Genomic DNA, 25,103 nt, shown 5'->3' with positions numbered 1-25,103 from the left:
TTTGCTGAAGTTGTATTTTCTTCTTTCAGGTCCTGTGTAAATGGTGCACTGGTATGTTCTGTCACTCAATTGTGGCACGGAGATAGAATATTATGGGGAAACAACCACTTTTTTAGGTAATAGTTGATATTTACATTCCAACCTCTTTACATTCAGCCTATTTTTTTTTTAATTCCATTGTTCTGCATAAACTTTTTGAAACCGAACTTTAATTTTTACACAGAATCAACTTACCAAAGAGGAAACGACGAGATTGGCTGAAAGACCTTGAGAAAGAAACTTCATTAGGAGAGCATGATCTGGATGCAACCAGTGAAGCTTCTTCAGAACCAGACTACAACTATGAGTTTGCACAAATGGAAGTTATTATGAAAACACTGAATAGTAATGGTAAGGCAACTTTCAGATAAAAATGTTCTATTGGATTGTCTAACAAATTTAGCAAGGAACTTAATTTCTGGGTAAAACAAGTGTTGTACTTACTCCAGGGACCTTTGGAACATTTTCAGAAAAAGATATTTTATAGAAACGGTGTTAGGCACATAGGTATATGCACATAGTTATCAATACAGACACAAGTTCGTAGTTCGGTTGTGCCCTGACACAGAATTTTATCAGTACATCTCTGGTCCTTTATAGTGCAGCTGTGTTGTAATCATATACCTGTCAAATCATCATCCAAGTCTTACTAACCTCTTACTTTCTTAAGTTACTGCAGACAAAAGGGTGCTCCAAATATGGCTCAGTTTCATTGTCCTTTTGTATCAAATATTACTGATGCTGTTTAGTAGAAAAACACTGAAATGATAACAAACCAATAGTCGAATGTCAGCTAGAGTGGTTTTTTAATGCTTGATCACTCTATTGTATTTAATCTTTGTTAAAACCTAATGTGCTGCCTTTTTTTGGACATTATAATGAAATACAGTACATATAAAATAATGGTATGGTGTATCTATGAAACAATGTGGTGTTTTCATGATTTCTAGAATGCAAGTCATAGCTCATATGATAGCATATGGTATAAAGAAATGCTGAAAAACTTGGCAAACTACTGAATGCTTTGTACAGGTTTTTTAAAACACAAAATTTGAGAGGCAAATACCTTTTGGTATTTGTATCCTGGTCAGGGACCAGGAAGACACAATAGATGGTGTTTCATTGCTTCCTGCCTTCCTTTCTTCATATCTTTACAGTATTTCCATTGTTTGCTGTGGTTTGCTTTTCTGAATACAGTATTTACTTTTTTCTTGTTCTCCCCTTGTTCTTCACCTTTCTCTGTTTTGCTGTTGAGTACAGCAGGATGGTTTTATATGGTTGATGCTTTAGCAATAGTTGTAGGCTTTTTACTGTTTGATTTTAATGGGATTGCTTGTGTGAGTGAGTGACAGGGTCAGGTCACTTAAATTGATGTGAAATTACTGTTTGATAACAGAAATATTCTCATTATGGTTCAATCATACCAGGAGACGAATTTCAGATGAATCTGCCATCCTGGTGGTCTTCAGTGTTGTCATCGCTTCTGAAGAGTCTGTTGCCTGTTTTAAGGCCTCAAACCATCCCGTATCTGTGCCAAAACTGGGACAAAGGTTTTGAACTCTATTGACTCATGCATGAGACTGCTGGAGAAATTTGAAAGCATTAATTGATGCTTGATCTGCTTGTCACTAACAGGGGATTTGACTAAACTGTAGCAGTCTACAATGAGTCAGTGTTCTTTGAACGAGAGGTTGCTTTTTTTTTTGTTTTCATGTGTTATTATCTTGCCGAAATGATTCTTCACAATATTTCAAGTGTCTTTACATTTTGGCTCAATAGACTTTTTTGATGGAGCTTCAGGCAGTTTTTGTCTTGGTCGGTTGTTTTTTGTGTCTTTGTTCAGGAAAAGCACAGACCTTTTGTTTCATTAGAGCTTTCTCCTCCCTAATGCTCAGAAAATGTTAGTGGTCCTACATGTTGCACCTTTTCAGAGGCATTATAATGCAATTATTCTGCATCTTGTCTCTTCTGTTCCCTCGCACATAGGTGTTGCTTAACTAAATTGGAGCAGTAAGTGATAATATAATAAAACCCTGAGAAAACAAGTGACTGCAGATCATAGACTGGTCTTTTGATTTGAAGCTAGATAGCACTTCTAGGTTCTGTTCTCAATGGTATAGCTAATAGATGTTTTTTCTGACAGGTTTCCAGTTTGTTGGGTAAGTAGTAAAGCAGCTTTGTTAAAATACCATTTATTTGTTCTTCCTTAAAATGAAAAATAAATACACTTAAGGAAGAAGTGACTAAATAACTGAAGATAGTTAATTCTGTTATTGGGGAGAATAAAGGGATATTTAAAAAATTTGATTATATAAATATATGTCTATAAAATAATTATCTAGCCCAAAGCAAGAGGTTTTTTTGCTTGTTTGTGGGCTGTTGGTGGTTTTCTTTTTTTTTCCCCCTTCCCCTTGATCTATCTGAGAACAGTAACCCTCTTTAAATAAATAGCCTGGCTTCTCCAGGGTGCAAACACATTTGTTTTTATGGCATGTGACCAGTACAGCAGTGTCACATATTGCATCCGGCTCCAGAGAAGTTCTGAGGCAAATGTGTAACATTGGAAACAGCTATAAAGAAAACATCCAGATTCCTTCCTCCCTTCAACATGTTCACTTTCTTTGTGGGATTCTGTCAGATCAGCTTTGTACTGCTAATTTGTGATTCTGGTCAAACAGAGAATGCAGCAAAGAAGTTTACTTTATTCTTGTATGCGGTGCAGTGGTTAAGTAAACAATGTGATTAGGTTAGGCAGATTCTCATTTGGGCAAACAAAACTGTTACAGCTCGGGATGGGGATTTTGATGGAACCGAACAAAGCAGCCTGTCCCATAACCACCTTCTGGCTTGCTTAGAAAAATGCACTTCCATGAAATCTTTAAGGAATTTATTTATTCAGCATTGTTGTTACTGACGTGAAGTGACATTGCAGCGAGGTAATAAATGCTCTTTATCCTATGGAGAAAGTACATTCTTCTGGTTCAATGTTAATATTCTAGCATTTTACAGAGGCATAACTGCATATGAATGGTCTTTCTAGAGCCATTGAACTCTTGTCATGTAATGTGATCTAGTTGAAGATGTCCCTGTTCATGGCAGGGGCGTTGGACTAGGTGACCTTTGAAGGTCCCTTCCAACCCAAACTGTTCTATGATTCTATGATATGTAAAGGATTGGGAGACTTGTGACTTTTAACACTGTATGGAATTTGGTATTCATTTGACAGGCACTGGCTAGTCTTGCCTGATTTTTTTTGACTTCGCATGAGAAATCCAAAATTGTGGAACATGGTGTTTAAATCTAACTTAAGCACTACAGCAGTTCTTTTTAATTGTGAAAAACTTGCTTATTTTTACATCTTCTTACTAGACAGTTTATAATTCACACCATATTTTGCTTTTCCACTGCGAAAGACTTGGGGTTTTCTGTGTAAACTCTTTCAAAAGTTAAGCTGAAAACTTTTCTAAAAGTGTAAATTTACCTTTTGCATTTAAATAAAAGCATAACCCACCTGTTCTTTCCCCAAACAATAGTGGATTTCATTGAAACTGGGAAATTTTAGATTAGGTTCTTGCATCTCGTTCCAAATATTTTCCATGGTCTAGTTTGATCCTGTGGTGATTGTGACTCCTGTAAATCTCAGTGGTTGAAAAGGTTATTTTTATTAAGGAAATATGCTCCTTGAACTCAGAGCTGGTCTTTGAGCAGTTTAGAAAAGTCTCATCTCAATGAGTCAGCCTTAGATTCATTTCCTGTGTTTGCAAACACAATTGAGGGTTTAATTTCTTCCATGCCTCTTCTCTATCTTCTGCGTAATACCTGATTTCTCAACCATTCTTATGCATAACTAAAACTATTTTAGGGATTATGCAGTGAAACCTATGCATGTGAAGGTAATTTAGGTATTATCTGGAGAAGTTAGGAGGAGGAGGGTGATGCAGATCAACATGAATAACTTGGGCTTTAATCTAGCATATTAGAATATATTTCAGTCATTTGTTTTTGTTGCACTGTATATTTAAAAGCTGAAAACTGTCTTTCTAGAATGTCATGTACTAAAAAGTAATATTTCTGGTTATTTTAAACACTTATGCATCACTATTTTGCTGTTTGGTTGCTATTTATACCAAATGATTTTTAACTTTGTGCTTTATAATTACCATCATGGTGATATTTTGTGATGTCTTTGTGTGAAGACAGTGATTTCTTCCATGGATGAGGCTACGGCCACAGTAGCAATTTGCAGTAGTGTTTGCTTTCTGCTAAAAATAAAAATATGCTTTACACCAATCTTAATATTTCCAAAAAGGATGCTGAGAGGCAAATAGAAACCCAGTGTAACAACAAAACCGTGGAGATCCTGTTTGCTCCTCTGGCATTTATAATAGGAAGGATTTGTGTTATGAATGGCTTGCCTAAATTTGCGTGTATGTCAAAATCACAGATAATGAGTTGATTTCTCTTTAGCAAAATTGGTCTCTTTAGTTTTAGTACTAAGTAAGTTGTTATACATTGTGGAATACAGTAATTTACATTTGTTTACATCTACTGTGAAGATATAAGGCGTGTTTGGTTTTGAGAGAGTGTATGTGCATGTTATGGGGACCAGCATAACACTGCTGCTGATGAAAACCCTACAGACACTTTCATGTGAATCCTCGATTGCATGCTATAGTAACCCAAAATTTTTTTCATGTAGCATTCATGTACATTTTTCATGTAGGCTTTTGGTAGTAAAAGCAAGATGGTTCATCACTAAATCACACTGACTAGTTCCAAAGTGGGACAGTGTAATTAAAAATGGATTTGTCTCCCTCCTTTGTGACAGACTGGCATCCTTAAAAGTCACAGCAGCTCTTTTTTTTTTATATTTGCAAAATGGAAGAGATATCACAAACAATTTTTTGCATTTGAAAATCCTGGCATGTTCTAGAGCTGCAGTGTTATTTCCCCTCATTTCCATGACTCCATCTGTAGAACTTCCTCTTCTTCCTTCTTCTGATGTGCAGAACCAGCAGTCTGTTGGGTGATGTGCTGTCACTCATATTCATCTAGATTGGTCCTCTTTCAAACCACTCTTTTTGCTGTATTTAAGCTTCCAGCTGTACATGCATGAAGCAGATACATACTGGTAGTATATAGAAGGAGCTTATTCCATTGAATTGCTCTTTCAGAGGCACAGTCTGGCATTGGACCTAAAAACAAGGAATAGGTGTTTCTTTAATTTGAATGCAATTTAGATTTAACTGTAGCCGATTAACACAAGCAGTTGTTTAAGGATAGAGTATCCGAATGGGTAGTTGTTCTGGGTTGGTACTGGGATGAAAAGTGGTTTGTAAGGCTAAATGCAGAAGTCCCCTCCAGAATGTACTTTGTCTGCTTCACTGTTGTACAGCAGCACATTGGTACAATGTGATATGTGACTAGTCAGACCACTTGTTTGTCTCCGTTTTCATCTGCAGCTCTGCAACATATTTCATTCTGTGCCAAAATGGAGAAAGCAAATTGTTTTTTTAATTCCTTATGTCGTTTCCTTCTCTGGTTAATATCTTCCCTTATATTTTTCTTTGTTTTCTTCTTATTCATTTATTCCACTTTCCATCTATTCTTTTTTTCTGATGGGGATTCTGGAACATATTACAATTTCACAGTGCTGAAGTGTGCAGTAGACAAGGGTCTTAACCATTGTTTCAGCCTCTTTGCATGCTGGTGTTTTTTTTTTTTTTTCTTGTTTGAATTTATTTATCTAATGCAATATTTATTATTTTGGCTTCTGTTTGGGGGGGTAATGGCCATTGTGTGTTTGCAAAGACTGGGATATCTTGGTTGCTATTACCAAATAAATAGTGTAATGCTGAAATGGCATTTTCTCACTCTTACATTTGGTGGACTTGTTTTGTTTTAGACCCAGTACAAAACGTGGTCCAGATCTTGGAGAAGCAGTACTTGGAAGAGAAGCGGAGTGCTCTTGAGGAGCAGAGGCTGATGTATGAACGCGAGTTGGAGCTGCTGCGGCAGCAGCTCTCTCCAGAGAGGCAGCATCAGCACAGCAGTGACAGACTCTCCTACACTGCGCAGACTGCGCAGCAGAAAGTCAATCTCTGGACAGAAGAGAGGTGAGAATACTGGACTTAAAGCAGAACAATAACTAAAAACTATAAAGGGCAAAAGATGGGACTTGAGCCGTCCGTCAGAAGCTGATAATACTTTTTTATGGAGTTGATGTGCAGTACAGGATCTGCCTCCTCCAAAGTGTTAACACTTCATTTAGATCCTGAAGTGTATACAAGATCTTCTTTCATTTAATACACAAATGAAATCAGAATTTAGCTTTTATTGATCAGCATTATAGCTCTTTTTTGAACTATAATAGAAAAGTGCTTCTGAAATGTTTGGTTTTGCAATTATTAAGCTAGTTCTGGAAAAAAAGGAAAGGATAGCACAAAGGCAAATTTGTCAACTAAGACTAAGGAGTCCACTAAAGAGTATTGTGTGTTGAGAGTATACAATAAGAGAATGGTATTTCACAACCTAAAAACCATAAAAAACACAGAAAATGGAAGTCCTTAAATGTTGTATGCACATTTCTAAAAGTAAGTCCAGCTTTAGAGGAGAACAGCTGTGTATTTGAGAACCGCAGAATAGTCAAATAGAGTGTGTTTCAGCTGCTTAGGAAGTAAGCGGTTTGCCATGGGGTAGAAAGGCCTCTTTGCAAAGGAATAGCAAGGCAGCTGAATGCAGCCGTGGTGAAACTTCATAGTGAGATTTGCAGGGATTGTTAAAAAAGCAGACTAGGTGTGTGTTTGCATCTTGTCAATGAGAGAAGCTTGTTGTTGGTATAACTGGAGAGGGAAGAATGCTGGCTCCATGGAGGGAAGTTCTGGGGGTAGCAACCAAGATGATTTAAGCTTTTGGCGTACAACGGATTATTCTGTCATTGGGTTAATTCAGCAGGAAGAATGACTAGATGTACTCACAGGTTACTTGTTTCTTTTTAATTAATTTTCTTTTAAAACAGAAGCTTCATTAATCACTCAGCCTGTTTTCTGTATGTAGTGAGTTTGAGTGCTTTTTCCTATTTTGGTTATTTTTGCTTTATTCTCCACCATTTAAAAAAAAAATCCATGTACAAGAAAAGTCTAAACAAAGGCAATGCAGATTGTGTTGCAGCTTTCAAATTCAGAGAGTTAGAACAGGTCTTGGATTAGTTTTTGTGCAAGGTTTTGTTTTGTAATTTCTGCCCACTTTGACCTGGGAAAAAAACCCAAACAACAGCAGTTGGACCCTGATCCTTCCACGTCCCTTCCAACTGGGGACATTCTATGATTCTAAATAACAAACTGTTGATCCACTCACCAGCAGTGACTAGAATGTTTTCCATGGCAAGTATAGGGAAAAGTAGTGCTGTGTTTCAGCTTTAATTATAATAATTGTTTGCCTCTGTAAGAGCTAAAAACAGAATCGTTGGAACTGAATGTAAAGCATTGCAGAGATGGTTGGTATTTGCAGGCTCTTTAAGGCTGCAGGAGGAGTGCAAAATAGGAAACACGCCAGTTGGAATCATTGCTGTTCAAAACAGCTTTGAGCACAGCAAGGCCGTCAAGAAATCATTGATAAAGCACTTCAGCAGCAGCCATGAGATCTGGGCTTACTAGAAAGGGAAGCCACACCTCTAAAAAGGTGCAATAGAAGGGAAGAGGAAGGAGCAAAAAACCTTCTTACCTGTTGTAGAGAAGAAAAAGATTGTAATTGATCAACTTAAAATTAACCAACCGCCACAATCATGTACTGACATAAGAAGTGAGAATCTGGAGCACTACCAAGGCTAAATGTTGTGCCAGCCTTCTTAGTAGTTGTTAGAAGTTCCTCAGGGAGGAGCTGTGCTTTGAACAAGCATTTTGTCTCTGGATTTCGTGGGTGAATGCTTTACTATAAATAACTGTTGAACTATTATACTTGAAGGCTGTACTTCACTGCATTGTGAAAAAGAGGAGAATGAATGCCCTTTGTAGCGATCCATAAGCAGTCTGGTAATGTTTTGGTGGCACTGCCTTTGAATAAGCAGTTTTCTGGAAGAACTAATTATCAGTTTCCTGTCATCTAGAAGATCCTCTTAGGTATACTTTGGTTTGGGCTTGTGAAAAAAAGGGGAAAAAAAATGAATCTTCTTAAATAAGTAACTGGAAGAACATCTTTGAGGGATTTCTGCTGTGAAAGCATGGCAATGTGGTGCTGAGAGGATGTGTACCAGCCAACTGGCCAGAGGACAAGAAATACAGGAAAAAATAGGAAGACTGGATATGAAGAAAGTGTGAAAGAGCCAAGTGTCTGGATTGGAGGGGCTTTGATTAGTGCAGTTTTAGCTTTTGCTTCCGTTGCCATTGCAAATGAAGCTGAGCTCTACCAGATCAGCCAGCAAAATGAATTTGATGGGTATCAGATGTAGGCACATGGCTGTATCTGTCAGAGCAGCTAGAACACACTGCACAGAGTTTATTCTGGCTTTATGCTGACTGTGGAAGGACAGAGGATACCTGACGTGGCGTTGAAACCTGTTGGCATAAAGTTAACCCATTGTGACTTTGAACACGTAGTTTGCCAGGGTGGGGAGTGATGGTGGTGTACTGGAACAGAGGTTTGGTTCAGCATATTCTGTATCTGGCATTAGGATTCCCAGAGATTCACAATGACTCATTGTGTCAGATGTAAGTTTGCCCAGTGTTTGGCTTAAACAATTATTTCAGGGTTTCATGTTCAGCGGTATTTGCTTTGGTTAATATCCTGATGGAGCTTGCCCTATGTTTTGTCTGTTAGGAATTAAGAAGTCCTATCTGAAACTTTTTTTTTTTAAATTTCCTCAAGTTTCTGGAAGGGTGCTGGCACAGCCATCTAGAGAAAAACACAATTAAAACAAGAACTACCCATCATAATCAATTAGTTACTCATAAGTCATCCTTATAGTCTTAAACCCTTCTTTTCTCAAGAGTCTTGCAAAGAAAAGATTGGTGTGGGAGCCTCCCCAAAAGCTTTGCCAGGTGCCCACTTCCCAGATGAAGAAAGGAACTGGCTGTAGCTGAACCCTATGGCTCCTACAGCACTTACAGATCAAAGCTGCCCTGTGTTTCTTAGACTGGGTGGTTGTCTCAGTGGTTGCAGGTGTAATGCAGTATTAAGGACTATTTAGTGGGTAATTCTTGACTCTTCCTTCATTTTCTGGTTGAATCCAAAATTATAGCTGTCTGTGGAATGTGTCACTCCCTTGGTCTGGAATTGCTCATTTCATCTTGATAGCCTGGATAACAGAAGCAAGAGGCAGAGGGAAAGGAATTTTCCATATAACACCACAAGAAGATATGAAGTGGACTAAAAATTCGCTGACAGTAGCAGCTATTTAAGATCCAGCAAAACCCACCACTGTTGCAAACTTAGGCCAGATAGGGGAGAGAGACAAAGCTGCATGTTTGAGCATGTTGAAGACACTAAAATTCAGGGCTGTTCCTAACACTGCTAGTCATTTACCACTGTGGTTTGGTATCAGGGAACCAGCAGAGCACAGTTTGAATTACCCAGGCAGTTCTTTGGGATATTTTGAAAAAGGGTAGCCAGTCAAGAAGAATTCTGTTGGAGACCGAAAGGCATATTAACAGTTGTTTGTGATTTGTACAATAAAGACATACAGAAGATCTACGATTATTTGAATAAAGGCAAATCTGCAGACTTTGCTTGTATTCACAGTGGGGCCCGTGAGTTTACTTGTTCCTCCAGTGACGTAATGTATTTTGTAGAAATTGGAAATGTATGTGTACAATGTGTACTCTGTTTCAGTTGGGCTTTGTGTAGAATAGCTAAAAAGTCATGCAGGGGATTGCTGGTCACTGAAATATCTGAAGTTTGATAATGAGTTTTATGAAAACGGTGAGATGTGGGTAAGCGCTGCTGGTATTATGACAAAAGGCAGAAAAGGGAACGTCGCATTTGCTCAGAGGATGATCATGATACTTTTAAAAAGCACATTAAAGGTGAGAATCCCAGGTGAGAGCATATCTTAGTATCGCAGGTGAAGGTGTAGTATGTGTCATAGCAGGTTTGCCAGGTGTTGCATTAGAACAGATTTGCTCAGACAGGCCTTGAAACCTTTCTGGAATTTGGCCAGAGACTGTTAACTGTACGGAGTGCACAAGCTTTAACCCATGCTCATTCATCTTTTACTTAAAAGGTACTTTGGGTATGTAGGACTTAAAGATTGTCTGTTTTTTATTTGTACACTTGAGAAGGGTTAAGTATATGGGGGGAGGTCTGGAGGTCTGTAGCACTGCAAAACCCCAGCTGTGATGTAAAGCTGTGGCCTGCAGTGATTGCAGGTTCCAACATCACAATCTGAGGAAAAGTGGGTTTTATCAAGATGGAAGTCTCACATGTTGGGACTGGTAGTTTCTGTGGAACAGGACTCCAGATTAAAGACAACTGCAATTATTTAATTTCTTGAAAATTAGGAATGTCCCTAGGGCTTTTAACGAATCATCATTGTAGCAGCTCCCATAACACTGTGCCCTTTTGTTTGGACATTACTGTACTATACTTACCTCAACAATAATGTATTTGTTTAATATGTGATCACTGCTTTTCCTCAATAAAATTGTCTGATGCTGTTTTGTGTGCTACACTGCATTTCTTCTTAAAGATGTTTCAGAGAAGTCTTTGTTAGCACCTCTGTTTGCAGCTTTCCAATAATAGAAATAGGTTTCTGTGTATTTTTTATGTTACCTACTGCACCACAGGGATGAATTGTTTCGACAGAGCCTGGCTAAACTTCGAGAGCAGATAGTAAAGGCAAATACACTGGTGAGAGAAGCAAACTTCTTAGCAGAAGAAATGAGCAAGCTAACAGACTACCAAGTAACACTTCAGATCCCTGCTGAAAACCTCAGTGCCAACAAAAAGGTAATGACAGCAAAGAACACTGGAAAATGTGGTTTTATGGCTAGTCTAAAAATATGTAGACTTATATAGCATTCATCTAACTTGAGGCTATAGAATGTTACTTCTGTTAGATTATGCATGAGCAAAATATGGCTGCTACCTGGATTTAATCTGTTGAAAGTGAATAATTATAAGTAAAAACAGGAAAATAGCGTTAAGTATGGCTCTCGCTGTTCTTTCAAGCATATGATCACCGTATGTGCATGTGGTTCGTGAACAGACATTTGTGTTCTGTTGCTGTGAAACCTGCATTTCAGTTATGTTTAAAAAAAAAATACTGTTTTTTGTTACAGATGCCTACATTTTTTTGTCTTAAGGGTTTTCTAGTTGTAGTGCTTCTGTAAATATGATGATAGCAATAAGGATAATGTACTTGTCATAAGTGACTTGATTGAGAGTGTTAATGTTCCTATGTGAATGGTGGTTATCTGAGAAGGACTAAGGTCTGGATCCTCAAGTGATGTATAGGATGTGCTGTGTTTGAGGACAGAGATAGTATGGCTGGCATGGAGAGGGAAGATGTATGTTCTGTATTTTATTCCTTTTTAGGAATGTAATTTGAGTGAAGAGCTAAAACTACTTACATGCACCTTTCCTGCAGTGATTATTTTTTCCTTTGACTTAGAGGGGTGCTATAGTAAGTGAGCCTGCTATTCAAGTAAGAAGAAAAGGAAAAGGTACTCAAGTGTGGACTATTGAGAAACTGGAGAACAAATTGATTGACATGAGAGACCTCTATCAAGAGTGGAAGGAGAAAGTTCCTGAGGTATTGTCTATATTTTCTGAAAGGGATCAGAGATTGAGTTTGTTTTCTTTTAATCCCTTTTAACATGTTGTACAGATCAAGTGCAATGACTTTGTATACAAAAGGGTATGATATTCTGTTTTTTAAAACAAAACAAAAAAAAACCTATGAATAATAGTAAATATTAAAAAGGTCGATGCATAATAAAACACGCATATGCCCTATCTTCACTTGCATTCTTAGATATAAGTGTGCTGAGGTCAGATGTAATTTTGCTGAGGTAGTGACTCATAATAGCACTAAGAGCAAATGTTTATCTGACATAATATAGGTGCTATGCAGATAAGCACCAGCTCTGAATAGAAGCAGCTAGTTGCACTAGAACTAAAATGATTAAATGGCCGTTAGTATCAAAGCTGGCAAGGATGCAGCTTAGATACACTCAATGTGCAGAACACACTACTGGAGTAGAACTTGATCTTAAAATGTGAAACAATCTAATTTCATTTGTATGTCCCTGAAGCTTAAAGCAGTGAAGAAAACAATTGAAGACACGCAGTCTACATCAGTATCTCTATCAAAACTAAGTGGTGTTTCCTGAGAATTTAAGTAGTACACTAGCCTTGGCAGATAAGCATGATACTTGTCAAAAGCTTGCTTGTTTACTTGCAAGAGATAGATGTGAGATTTGGTGTTCCGGAAGACATTCTCTAGGTATGCAGGTAGAAGTGCATAGGAAGTACATCTTGCTGTCTTGTGGCTGATAGGGAGCACCTAAACTACTTGTATCGAGAATCATTCTCAAATATGTTTGAACAGCTCTTGTGCCTTTGTTACATGCCTTGGACGGGACAGTGGGAATCTCTAAAATCATAACACAGGGGAGGTCAAGCATTTCATCTGTGCCCATTGAAGACAACGATGATTTTGCTGCTGACTTTAGTAAGAACTGCTAGCACATCCTTTGAATATATTATGTCTGCCTGAGCCAGGATCGTCCTTCCCATTGCCTATGTCATCCATAATGCATGTGTTCTATATGCTACATAGAAACATGTAGGTCAAATGCATGTGTTGGAGACAAAAGAGGAGAAGGGAAGGAGTTAATAAGTCCACTGAGGGGTGCATATCATGCTACAAATCTGCATGAACTCTTTGTGGCTGTGTATGGACTACTTGTCTAGAAAATGCCGCAGATGCAATCTCAGCTCTATGGGAGTCATAAGAACACTTGTAGGCTTAAGTGGGAGTCATCCTGCACCTTCCCTTCTGCCCTTGTAGTGGTACCTAGCAGCCGGACCAGCTATTCAACCTGAGGATGATTCCTTCTCGCATTTTAAAAGCATAAACAGAGCAGAAAAGTAAGGTGAAACTTACTGAAATCAATGGCTACTGTGCTTGTTCATGGTAAAATCTGCTTTGGTTGACATCACTAAAAAAAAAAGTAGGTCATCATATTACTGTATCCCATAGTAAAGAAAGGATTATATTATGTATCATCTCAAAGATTTCATTTCAAATTTGTGATATGCTTCTAGTCTCTTCATACCTGTGCTAACAGGAAGGAACAGAAAATAATGGTAGTGACTTAATTTTTGTGCCATGATCTTCTACGATGTGGTTTTTCACTTTTGTGACAGTTTTTGACATAACTTTTATGATCTTTAAAACAGATAAGGAAGCTGATTGGCAAAAGAGGGGATCCTTTTTATGAAGCGCAAGAGAATCACAACTTAATTGGCGTTGCCAACGTGTTTTTGGAGTGCCTTTTTTATGACGTGAAGCTGCAGTATGCTGTGCCTATCATCAGCCAGCAGGGAGAGGTAAATCCACGTAGTGTCCTCATCTGTAGTGGGACCAGGCACACCCTGTGCACTCAAATCTACAGGGATAACATGGCTTTTTTGCTGTGAGACCTGACATACACCAAATTATTAACAAGCAAATGATGCTTTGCACATTGCTATGTATGTTTTGTGTTTAATTGTTTACAATTACCCAGCTACTAAAATTGTGGAATAAAATTCCTAGAATCGTATCAATGTAGGTAACTGAGCAAACCCCAGCATATAAAGGTTCTGATGTATAGTTGTGACACTGTATGCCTTTTCTGTTGTGCATGCATTAAAAAGGTCAGTAGTTCTGTATAGAATTTTTTTTTTTATTCCTTTCTCCACTTTCTGACATTGTTGCTTTTCATTTGGTCGTTGAGAGCTGCTCAGTTCTGTTTCTGTGCACCTCCTAGAGTTAGATATTTACATTCTTAATGTCTTTAAGTCCCCTGTGCACAGGCTCTTAGTACTTGTCTCCCCACAGGTTGCAGGACGGTTGCATGTTGAAGTGATGCGAGTCACTGGGTCTGTCCCAGAACGTGTAGTAGAAGGAGATGACTCATCTGAGAACTCCAGTGAGAGTGGGAGTCTGGAAGTCATGGATAACAATGGAGAAATTATCCATAGAGCTAAAAAGCTCTCCTGCAGGGTAAGTGAGAGTGCATCATGGAGTTAAGTTTCAGGCCTTTCTAACTATGTACTCAATCTGATATAAAGTACAAAGATACACAGGCTATTGCTTGCTTCAGATTCTCTGAAGAAAAGAGACTTTGCTTGTTCTGGTCAAGTGTAGGTCAGTCTAACTGCCTGTGGTTGCAAGTGGCTGACGGAAATTTTCATTAGTTTCTACTATATGCAGGTCTGCATCATAAATGCAGACATTACAAGGGCTGTCCTTCTTGCCAGAAACAGAAGGGGAAGCAGTTTTTCTGTGTAGCCACCTCCTATGGTTTGACCATCTAATGTAGTATCTATGGGTAGTGTCTGGATTTCATCTCTTCGGTGATTAAATGCTTCATTGTCCAGTTAGGCTTATTAACTTCCTCAAAGCGAATGTGTACGTGATTGGGTGGGTTAGATGCGTGTAGCTGCTTTCCTTGCATCTTCATTTCTGTATATGCAAAATACAGATTTCCTAAATTGGGACATTCTTAGAAAACAATTGGAAATGTCATTTAAAAATTCCTATTGGCTCTTGGTACTTTTGGATTAAATACTTAATTTTTGAACACTACAGTCGAAGAAGAAACAATCATATTTATGAGAACATCTGTTTTGTCTCGTCAGGTAAAAATAAAAGAAGCAACTGGACTGCCACTGAATCTTTCTAACTTTGTCTTTTGTCAATATACATTTTGGGATCAATGCGAGTCAGTAGCAGCACCAGTGGTAGATCCAGATGTGCCTTCACCTCAAAGCAAGGATGCTCATTTTACAGTGACCTTCTCTCACTGTAAGGTAACTATTTCTATTATGAAATAGTGTTACTGGGAGGATGGTATGTTTGAGAGGAGCTATTTAGAATTTGAGCCTTGTTTTGCTGGGGAAAGGAGGAGTGACTGAAGTCATGTAACTAATGACTTCTGACTATACTTTATTCATCTCATCACTTCTTCAAAATGCAGCAAAATGAAAAAAACCTTTTAATTAGTTATCCTTTAAAATCAAATGCCATGGGGGAAACTACAGTTTATAGGATGGCATCTTATTGTTCAGTAACTTGAAAAAGATCATTGGAGTTGTGCCATTGTTTTTATGGAAATTTTCAAAGCATGAATTGCAGTATGCAGAAGCAGGAATTGCTGGGATGATAGGTTTCACAACTCTATTGACCAGAGTTGAGCTTTATGATCCAAGCCGTATGGCGTTACCATGCAGGTAGTTTGTTGTTCAGTGTGTCCTTACAAACTAGTTGAGGAGATGCAATTAATTTCCTTTGATTGGATGTTATTTGTTTTTTCTCATTTCCAGGACTACGTGGTGAATGTCACAGAGGAGTTTTTGGAGTTCATTTCAGAAGGAGCTCTTGCTATTGAGGTGTGGGGTCACAGATGTACTGGCAATGGGAGCTCTGTTTGGGAAGTTGATTCTCTTCATGCTAAAACCAGGACACTGAGAGACAGGTACACATAAATTACACATAGATGCTTCCATCAGCTTTCTCATACTTGTGGTGCGCAAAATAAACTTTGGTGAGGCAACTGTTAGTTTTTGTGGGGATGTCTTTTTAGGTGGAATGAAGTAACTCGAAGAATAGAAATGTGGATTTCTATACAAGAATTAAATGAGATGGGAGAATATACTGCAGTTGAACTCCATCAGGCAAAAGATGTAAACACAGGGGGAATTTTCCAGCTTAGACAGGTACGTATGTTTTCCGTATCTTCTTATTTGTACTTAAACTGATTATTAATTTTATACTTAGTTTCTTTGCTTTTCTCTTTCTTTCTTTCTGTCTCTCAATTACATGTTCAGGGTCATTCTCGCAGAGTTCAGGTGACTGTGAAACCTGTGCAGCATTCGGGAACGTTGCCTCTCATGGTGGAAGCAATTCTTTCAGTCTCTATAGGTGGTGTAACTGCCCGATCAACCAAACTGCAAAGGGGCTTGGACAGCTACCAGGTAAGACAGTTCCTTTTTCATGTGTTGATTTATTTTTTTGGTTTTGTTTTGCTGTTCTAGAGCCAACCCAACATAGTTCCATAAGGGACCCCAGCATGCTGATACATTATATGTAATTTTGCAGTTTTACATGTGTTTTGAGGCTAATTTACATAATGTGAGCATATGGTGCTAAATCTGATTCTTCTTTTGCTTATAACTTGGTGAATAGCTGATAAAGAGCCAAGTGTGGTATTTGAGCGTACGCAAGACAGCAGCAATATGAAAACTGTTTTTACCTTGTGTGTAGAGGTGATTGATAGTACATTCCTAGCTCCATCAGTTTCCCTCCCTAACAAGGATGGTAGAAGTTGAGGAGGGGAAAAACAGAAAAAAAACAGAGTAAATGTCTCACAGAGAAGGTACTGTTTATCTTTTCAAAAAGGACTGAGCTGTTACTCAATCAGAATCAGAAATAGCCGTCACTGAATGTGAAAGGTGTATTTCTTCTAGCAGAAAAAAGTCTTAAGTATAAATGGCTTCAAGCTGATAGTGAGCAAATTCATATTGGAAATAAAGCATGCTTTCAACAGCGACGGCAAAGAACAAGTGGAGTCGACCACCCGGGGGAAAAGCGCGGTGCCTTTTGTCAAAAGCGTTACATTCAGAACCACAAGTAATTATAGCCTTAAATACAGATGAAACTGTAAAATGTGAAGATTGGTGATATGCTTGCTCAGTCCTTCTTCTGGCACTGTATTTTTAATAAATATATTCACTAACACTCAAGTCATGGCTGGGATGCTATAGGCTGTAATGAAAAAAAAATTCTGTTTCTACCTGTTAGTAAGGCTTTTGTTATTTGAATGTTGTAATTTTAACATTTTACAAGTTTATTTGTGACGGAAATGTTTGTTTTCATGTTTTGGGGTATTTCTGTGAGTTTCTGTTGAGAGAAATGCATGTTCTTTTGTGTTTTACAAAATTTATTTTCTCCTGCCAGAAAGAGGAGGATGATGGTGGTGATATGGATAGTTACCAGGTATTGCTGCTGTTGCTGTCAATCCTCTGGCATGGGGCACAGCTAATGCTAATAGTCAGCAACTTTCAAATGAACAAGCAAGCAAAAGCGGCTTTGAAATACATAAATATGCTGTGCATTTAAGAGGCTACCTGGGCTATAAAACACTGCTCTTTCAGTTTACTTCGTGACTTTATACTCTCGCAGTGTGCTCTCTTCTCTGGTACTCAGCAGTCAGCTCTCCTAACTGGCTACGTGAACTGTGATGTGAATAAAAGCCTAGAAACTTTAATTTGGAATGAAAACAGTTTCCAGTGAGTATCATAGGGAAAAGAACAACCGCCTGCAGGTGCAGGCATGTTTCCCAACCAAATTATGCAGCATAGGATTTTTCATTTGTTCTCTGAATTAAAAATAACCTTTTAAGTTGTGCAGTTTTCTGAAATGCCAGTCAGGGAGAAAGGTGAGGGTGCAAGTGTAGGAAATACAGAAGCTTCAGTGAAGCCTGTGTTTTTTGTGTGATAAGTAAATATAGGACAGTCACAGTTTAGGAAGCATAACAGAAGAACCCTTTAAAAGGTGACAAAGGGCAAAAGAGGAAATGCCTTAAAGTGAAACGCATTACAGATCTCTGCATGGAAGTCTTATTTCTAGCAGGCAGCTTTACAGAAGTAGAACCAGTTAGATGAGAATGCTGACATCCCTTAAGATAACGTATTAGGTTCAACAGCAATATCAAAGATAGCAGTTAGGTACTAACTTCTTGCGGGCTGTTTATGCGCTTCCTGACTTATCACAGAGAAGAACAAAGCAGATTTTCTGTGATACCACAAAGCATGATTGCATGATGGGTTTTGTTTGCATGAGAAATCTTTTAATTGCACTGATAGCAGCTGCTAGCAATGGAATTTTGCGCAGGTTTGAGGGCGTACTGACCTGTCTAATCTGCAAGAGAACTTAATGATCAACTGATGATACCTGTTTTTCCTATTCCATACGCTTTTTAAAAGTTTGATTGCCACTTGTATGAGTAATTAGCCAATGGTGTATAATTCTGCTCAGCAATTGAGGCAGTCAAAGCTTCTTTTCCTCCTATTGGAATACGAAACTTGAAAGCAAATGAGCTTCCGTTCATGGGCGGTGAGGTACTTAATCAGTGTGCATGTCATTTGGGGGAAGAAAATTTTCTGCATCATACAAGCTGTTTAATATCAATTCCGACAAAATTATCACAAAATTCACTGTCCTCTAATCTTAAGCACATAGCCTAATAACTTTCTTTTCTCTTTCCGTGGTAGGAAGAAGATTTAAACTGTGTACGAGAAAGGTGGTCTGATGCATTGATAAAACGCAGAGAGTACTTGGATGAGCAGATTCAAAAGATCAGCAATAAACAAGGTTTGAAGCTTAAAGTCCCTGTCATAAGTACTTTGTTCCCTACACCATAAAATATATATATATCTCATATATAATATTAATCTCTTTCACTGTAGAAAAATCTGAGGATGATTTAGAACGAGAAGCCCGGCTGGTTGAACAGTGGGTAGGGCTGACAGAGGAGAGGAATGCCGTGTTTGTTCCAGCGCCAGGCAGTGGAATTCCCGGTGCCCCTGCAGATTGGTATGTACAGTGGTTAGCTTTCTCTGCATGAACATTGCACACTGCAATGTAAAAAAAGTCAGAGGCTGTTTTAGAGCTTTCTATGTTTTCCTGTTACCCTCAGCTGGCAGAAGGCTAGAAGGCCAGGTGCTGGTTTGAATGTAAGAAAGGTCTGCTTAGTTAACATAATTACATAAAGTAGCTTTGAGATAGCTTTCAAGGTTTGAAAATCACCTTTGAGTTTGACATACTATTTTATATTTTTTCAAAATTCTGAGAGAGTTATCCTGTAGTTTGACTCCTTTCAAAAAAGGAGTGGTTCAAAAGTGAATGGTAGAACACACAACAATTTCATTGATAGGGGATGGGGAGGCAAGAAATTCTGATTTTAAAGGATGTGTTCTCTTATTTAATTCCATTTAAATTCGTGTTTTTACTAAGGTCACTGGAACTGGCATGTGAAAATGGGGAATGCGACACATTAGATTTGGGAAAGTATAGACAAGAAGTATGGCTCTAATGAAGTGTAGGCTGATGTCCCTGGTAATACCTAATATCTCTTCTTCTTTGGGTGACTGATGTAGTGATAATCTTTCCTTGCCATTTTTTTCCCTTATCCACCTGAAGCGTGCCGTGATCATACAGTGAAAAGTGTGTTTATTGATATAAAGACTATGCTTTACCAGTGGTTACACATCCAGTTGTTTGAAAAGCTGCTAACCTTTGTGGATGAGGTGACTCCAACCAGTTAACTTTATAAAAAGCAGAACAGGATGTTTAAAGCTTGTTATTCTCACAGCAACTGAAATGTGCTGTGTGGGGTGAATTAAGTTTTGGTAACTACATTTCACTGCATGAGTAGATAAACAAAACATTGTGCAACACAGGCATTCAAGTTAGCCATCAAAATTTTGACAGGTTTAGTCCTTGGTTACAATTAATATTCGTGGAGATCTGTTTGCCCAAATTAGTTTATGTATTTGCCTTCCTTGTTGACAGCAGTTTGTTTTGTTTCAGGATTCCACCTGCAGGAATGGAAACACATATACCTGTTCTCTTCCTTGATTTGAATGGTATGTTGTAGTGGCGGGGGGATAAATTAGGTTGGATCAATAAATTGAAAAAGTGGAAGAATGAATCTGAAATATCTTGAGATATCAAAACAAGTCCTGGCAATGGCACTGTCCAATATGGCTTGTAAAATTATTTTTCTTCTTTCTCTGTATGTTGGAAAAATTATCTGTAGAGGTTTAAACAACTGGTTTGATGAAGAGTGTGTTAAGACTATAATGAGCATTTCATTAGAGAAGCTAAATGTTCTCTTTGAAGGTTTTACATGTGAGAAAACTATTGATAGATATTCCTAGGACACAGGTACACTGTAAACAACAAGGGACTGGAGTTAACACCACATTTAAGGACTGTTTAGGAAACAAGTCTATAATAAAGCAGAAGAGGATCCACAGGCCTTGTCACTTCAGTGGCTACTAGGGATGCTTATACAGGCCACACATTTATGTCTGCTTTAGAAGCTGCTTTTAGAAAACGATATTGACTCCTTGCTTTATGCTCACAAGAAATATTTTTGTTTGTTGTGGTTTAACCATTATCAGCGGAGATTAGCAGACAGAAGATCAAACAGGATATTTAAACAGATTGATGGATCATTGCACGATTTTTTTTTTGTTTAGCTAGGAGCTGGCTAGGCTGACAGGTGGATAAATCAGAATTTTTCTGGCTGCATAAGTTAATGTTATGAATACCTAGAAATAGTTTTGAAGTCTGTTCGGGTTACATGGGAATGTGTTCAGGCTGAGTCTTAACCTGGTTTTACTGCCCTTCTTTTGTATGCTGAAATTGTCTTCAAAATATTGCATAGTAATAAGATTAATTAGAATTAAATGTATTATGAAATATGGATAGGACTTTATTACAACTTTGTATTACGACTTTGCCTCTATATATTAATATCCTTTGGTATAAAACTATTTCATTCTTTGCACATTTGTTTCATTAGCTGATGACCTCAGTGCCAATGAACAACTTATAGGTCCCCATGCATCAGGAGTTAACTCAATACTACCAAAGGAGCATGGGAGTCCATTCTTTTATCTGCCGATCATAAAACACAGTGATGATGAGGTAAATTGTTAGCAAGCCTCCTTCTTGACAACTGCAGCTTATGTTAACACTTTCTTTGTATGTTTTAATTTCTACTTGTATTTAATCACTATTATATTTTTCTCTTAGAAGTACTATCTCTGTCTAGTGCTGCCTTTATTTTCTGGCCTATTTGATTAAAACTTAAGAAGATAATGACTTGTTAGCCCTTCAATCTTAATTCAGAGGTGACAAATCTTAGCTCTTCTGGATAGAAGAGTTAATACCATTGCCTGACTCAAAAATCCCTTTTTCTTCTTTCCTCACTCTGATTCCTCTTGCAGGCTCTTGATTCTTCAGAGAAAGCTACTTAAGTTGTTGTGCACTCTAGGCAGAGCTTAATGTTTAAATAAAGCTTTTTATTTTGTAGTACACAAATACTTATTTGAATATAAAGTTTGGGAATTGTTGGAAATGAATGGTTCTAAATACATTTTTGAATTTTTTAACTTACTCCTTCCACCTCCTGTGCCAACTCAGAGACGACTGGCAGAATGAACAGGATGCCCAAGTTGGGGAGGAGGCAGGGGAAGGAAAAACACATTCCACAGGATGGGAGCATGTTTGTACTGTATAGGCCTTTATAACCTAATCCAACTCATATGGAAAATTTGCCATTGAATTTGATGAACTTTTAATACAGTCGTAGTAGGATTTGTATTCTTTCCTCCAGTCTTGCTTCTGCTTTGCTCTCTACTTCCGTCTGTGTGAAGACTTCCATCTAAAGCAGTTTTCACAGTGCAGGGATTGTGCTCATGGTTACATACCCCAATATCTTAACACCACTTCTGTGCTGCTTCTGATAAATTCCTTACTGTGAAAAGGAGCTTTGACCCCATTTTGCTCAATGATGCTTTTTTTTCATTATTGTTTTATTTCCTGTTAAATCATTGCAAATTTTACCTGTTGTTAGAGTAATTGAATCCTTTACTTCCTTTTCCTTCCTCTCATTTTGTCTGCACAGGTTTCAGCCACTGCTGCTTGGGACTCTTCTGTCCATGATTCAGTGCACCTGAATAGGGTAACTCCTCAAAATGAGAGAATTTATTTAATAGTGAAGGCTACTGTGCAGCTCAGCCATCCTGCTGCAATGGAACTGGTATTACGCAAAAGGATTGCAGCCAATATTTATAACAAGCAGGTAAGAAGTTTTCAGTGTTTTTTAATTACGAGTTTTGCTTGATGTCCTTAATTTTATGAGTGTGTCATCTTAGCTGCCTGCTTCATTTTTTTGTGAATTCAGTCACTCCTGTTCTTATGAAAGACATATGAAAAAGACCATTGTAGGTTGCAGTGAAGCTGCACTTCCAGTAGATACCTTTGAACTGTCCATTTTTCAGCCTGATTTGGTTCAAAGTGTAACAGGTGCTAGTTTTGCAACAGAAAAGGATTTTACTTTCTGGTCTATACAACTTGAAATGTTCTTTGATTCAGAGAAGTTGGTAGTAGCTCGTCACCGTAGTCACTCTATTCCTGAAAGCATCTTTGAGACCTTCAGGTGTTCAGTGTAAACAAAATGTATCTTTTTTCCTTTCTCTTTTCTGCTTTTTCAGTTAATTACCAACTAGGCTTGTTTCCCACCACTAGCCAAATGTGTATGTTCTCCACCTACTTTTACACCATGATCCTCCTGGGACATTTACTTTGACCACAAGAGGGGTTGCTGTTCCCCTTTGCTGCTTTCCTGGGGTTAAACAGTGAGGTGCTCTCTGAAATTAAGTTCCTTTCTGTTTTCTTGATTGAGACCAAGAAGGTATTTCAGAATTGCTTCAGATTTTGCAGTACAACAGGGGAATGAGCACAAAACAGCTGTTGTTATTACTAAGCAACTTGCTAAGCAGCTAAATTCTGTGCCTTTTTGTGTTTGGCATACTGTCATTGCTAGTTTCATTTCTTTCAAATCCCTTATTACATGAAAGTTAAGTGTAAGGGCTAACTGACCTGGCAATGAAGTGTGCTAAGCTTGTGATTACAAAAGTGAAAACTCAGGCTACTATTTCAGTTACGGCTAGAAAGCCAAGTCGTGCCTTGCTATTGCAAAAGGAAGTTTTTGCATGTTTAACAGATGGCTGACAAAATGAGAAATGTTGGTATCCATACATTAGAGATTTCTTGCAGCCACAAGAAGTGGCTTATCTGTTACAGGTTACTACATGAGGATAGAGCATCTGTGCATAAAAGGAGGAAAATGTTACTGATTGAGTTTAGTAGCATTGTGTACTGAGCATAGGGCCGTAAAGAGTACTTAAAGCATCATTAATGCGAAAAAGGAACTTACTAAATTATGGTCCTGAAAGATGTGCTTTTGTGGTAAAATAAATTTTTGCATTGTGACCTTTTATTTCTTAGAATGACATAAATAATCATTGTCAAAACAATCATTGAAAATTACTTTGTTTCTAGAGTTTTACCCAGAGCCTGAAAAGGAGAATATCCTTGAAAAATATATATTATGCCTGTGGAGTGACTTATGAAATAGTATCCAATATACCAAAGGTAAATTATACCATATTCCTCTGGTAAATTCGTTGAAAGGAACAGAATGACCTACCGCAGTGGGTGGTACTGATGGGGAAGTGGATGTCCTGCTTTGCTAATAAGAGGCAGCTGCTGAAGTGTGTATCCCGAAGTTCAGTGGTGAGATCAGGTTTGTCTTTAATCAGTTGGAAACTGTGGGGATTTTATTTTCTCTTCTACTGTGTTTAACTGAGTTATTGTAGTAGAGCTATTTTTGAAATCATATTAGTGTCTACAGAGAGAATAAAAAGTGTACTCAGAGGGATGTTCAGGTCAGTGAAAACAGAACAGCTGGGAAAAGGAGTGCACAGGAAAGTAAATTGCTTTTTGAAGACAAAGCTTGTACAAATTGTAAATGCACTCACATTTATTTTAAAGGTAAACAATCTGGATGAATGAGAACTTAGTCTTGTCACCATGCAATGGTCACTTCTGTGCAGTAGTACTTTAAAATTTAAACTCCAGGGAATTACACAGGATAGCTAAGATACGGGAAGGTAGATGTATTTACTTGCCTAGGAAGCTGTTATTATTTAATCCTTAACATATGCAATTTCAGTTTATATGTGCATTATTCTTAGAAGTACACCGACTCCAATAAATGTGCAAGCTTCTTTCGAGCATGATCTCTTAGTTCAGCATTATTTACATCTGTATTGAAAAGTCCTGGATCAGTGATTGTAATTAGGATTACCAATTAAGGATTATCAATCCAAATTAATTTCTGGATTGATATGGTCTAAATCAATATATTCAAACCTATAGGCTTTAATTTTTTTAAAAATTAATTAGTGTATCTTGTAATTTAGGCTACAGAAGAAATTGAGGATCGCGAGACCTTGGCGCTGATGGCTGCAAGGAGTGAAAATGAGGGCACATCCGATGGCGAAACGTACATTGAAAAATACACACGTGGGGTGCTGCAAGTGGAGAACATTTTGAGCCTTGAACGACTAAGACAGGCAAGGAAAAGGCACTTCTTGCAGCTATTGAGCTGGCTTATGAGAATTCAAGTAGAGATAATTGGTCTTTTAAAAATACTAAGTGTTGCTTGGGGTTTTAGTTTGAGTTTCCTTAGAGAACATTGAATGGATAAATGTAAGACTTTTTGTGAAATAAAGAATTCCAGCAGTGGTAGGTCTAGTAACTGTAGTTGGCAATGGTGTAGTACTTGGAACCCGAACAGGCAAAGACCAAAGAATGAATTTCAGAAACAAATTTTGGTGGTTGTATGTGCAAATTAAGATTTTTAAATGCAAGCCCTGTTTGCTGTCTCTGTCCACACCGAAAAAAGTCTCTATCCTCCTTGGTCATGTCTCATGAGGCCACCATGGCATTGCCCATCTTTGATGTGAGCACTTTTTTAGTGTAATCATTTCTTTATGTAGGCAGTCACGGTCAAAGAGGCACTTTCCACCAAAGCAAGAAACATCCGCAGGAGCATCAGCACTCCAAATGTCCACAACGTAAGGATACTTAATCCTTTGGTAAATTAGTGCTAATTGGGTGTGGGGGGGGGCAGTGTCTGTGTGCTGGTGTAAAAATCACACACGATGTGATATTGTAATAATGATTCTGAGCTAGGACTAACCAACTTATAGAGAAGTTG

At 38.0% G+C, this 25,103-nt stretch overlaps 1 protein-coding gene across 9 annotated transcripts in view; it reads left to right on the top strand.

Annotated features, from left to right (window-relative positions):
* KIF13A (kinesin family member 13A) overlaps window positions 1-25,103 on the top strand; it is a 114,344-nt gene that overhangs the window by 77,084 nt on the left and 12,157 nt on the right. For 5 of the 9 annotated variants that reach the window (XM_071804604.1, XM_065832716.2, XM_071804605.1 and 2 more), the window contains 21 exons: window positions 30-116; window positions 224-390; window positions 1,467-1,589; window positions 5,945-6,155; window positions 10,818-10,980; window positions 11,645-11,785; window positions 13,438-13,587; window positions 14,081-14,245; window positions 14,884-15,054; window positions 15,568-15,719; window positions 15,828-15,960; window positions 16,072-16,218; window positions 17,201-17,239; window positions 18,517-18,616; window positions 18,712-18,838; window positions 19,835-19,890; window positions 20,835-20,959; window positions 21,942-22,118; window positions 23,381-23,473; window positions 24,304-24,456; window positions 24,883-24,960. In XM_071804604.1, the coding sequence (XP_071660705.1) occupies window positions 30-116; window positions 224-390; window positions 1,467-1,589; window positions 5,945-6,155; window positions 10,818-10,980; window positions 11,645-11,785; window positions 13,438-13,587; window positions 14,081-14,245; window positions 14,884-15,054; window positions 15,568-15,719; window positions 15,828-15,960; window positions 16,072-16,218; window positions 17,201-17,239; window positions 18,517-18,616; window positions 18,712-18,838; window positions 19,835-19,890; window positions 20,835-20,959; window positions 21,942-22,118; window positions 23,381-23,473; window positions 24,304-24,456; window positions 24,883-24,960 (2,758 nt within the window). The remainder of the gene's footprint in view (window positions 1-29; window positions 117-223; window positions 391-1,466; window positions 1,590-5,944; window positions 6,156-10,817; window positions 10,981-11,644; window positions 11,786-13,437; window positions 13,588-14,080; window positions 14,246-14,883; window positions 15,055-15,567; window positions 15,720-15,827; window positions 15,961-16,071; window positions 16,219-17,200; window positions 17,240-18,516; window positions 18,617-18,711; window positions 18,839-19,834; window positions 19,891-20,834; window positions 20,960-21,941; window positions 22,119-23,380; window positions 23,474-24,303; window positions 24,457-24,882; window positions 24,961-25,103) is intronic. The other 4 variants (XM_065832718.2, XM_065832720.2, XM_065832717.2 and 1 more) reach the window with 3 other exon arrangements.

This window comes from Patagioenas fasciata, chromosome 2, assembly GCF_037038585.1.
Source record: "Patagioenas fasciata isolate bPatFas1 chromosome 2, bPatFas1.hap1, whole genome shotgun sequence".
Classification (NCBI taxonomy): Eukaryota; Metazoa; Chordata; class Aves; order Columbiformes; family Columbidae; genus Patagioenas; species Patagioenas fasciata.
This window is presented reverse-complemented; position numbering and strand designations above follow the sequence as displayed.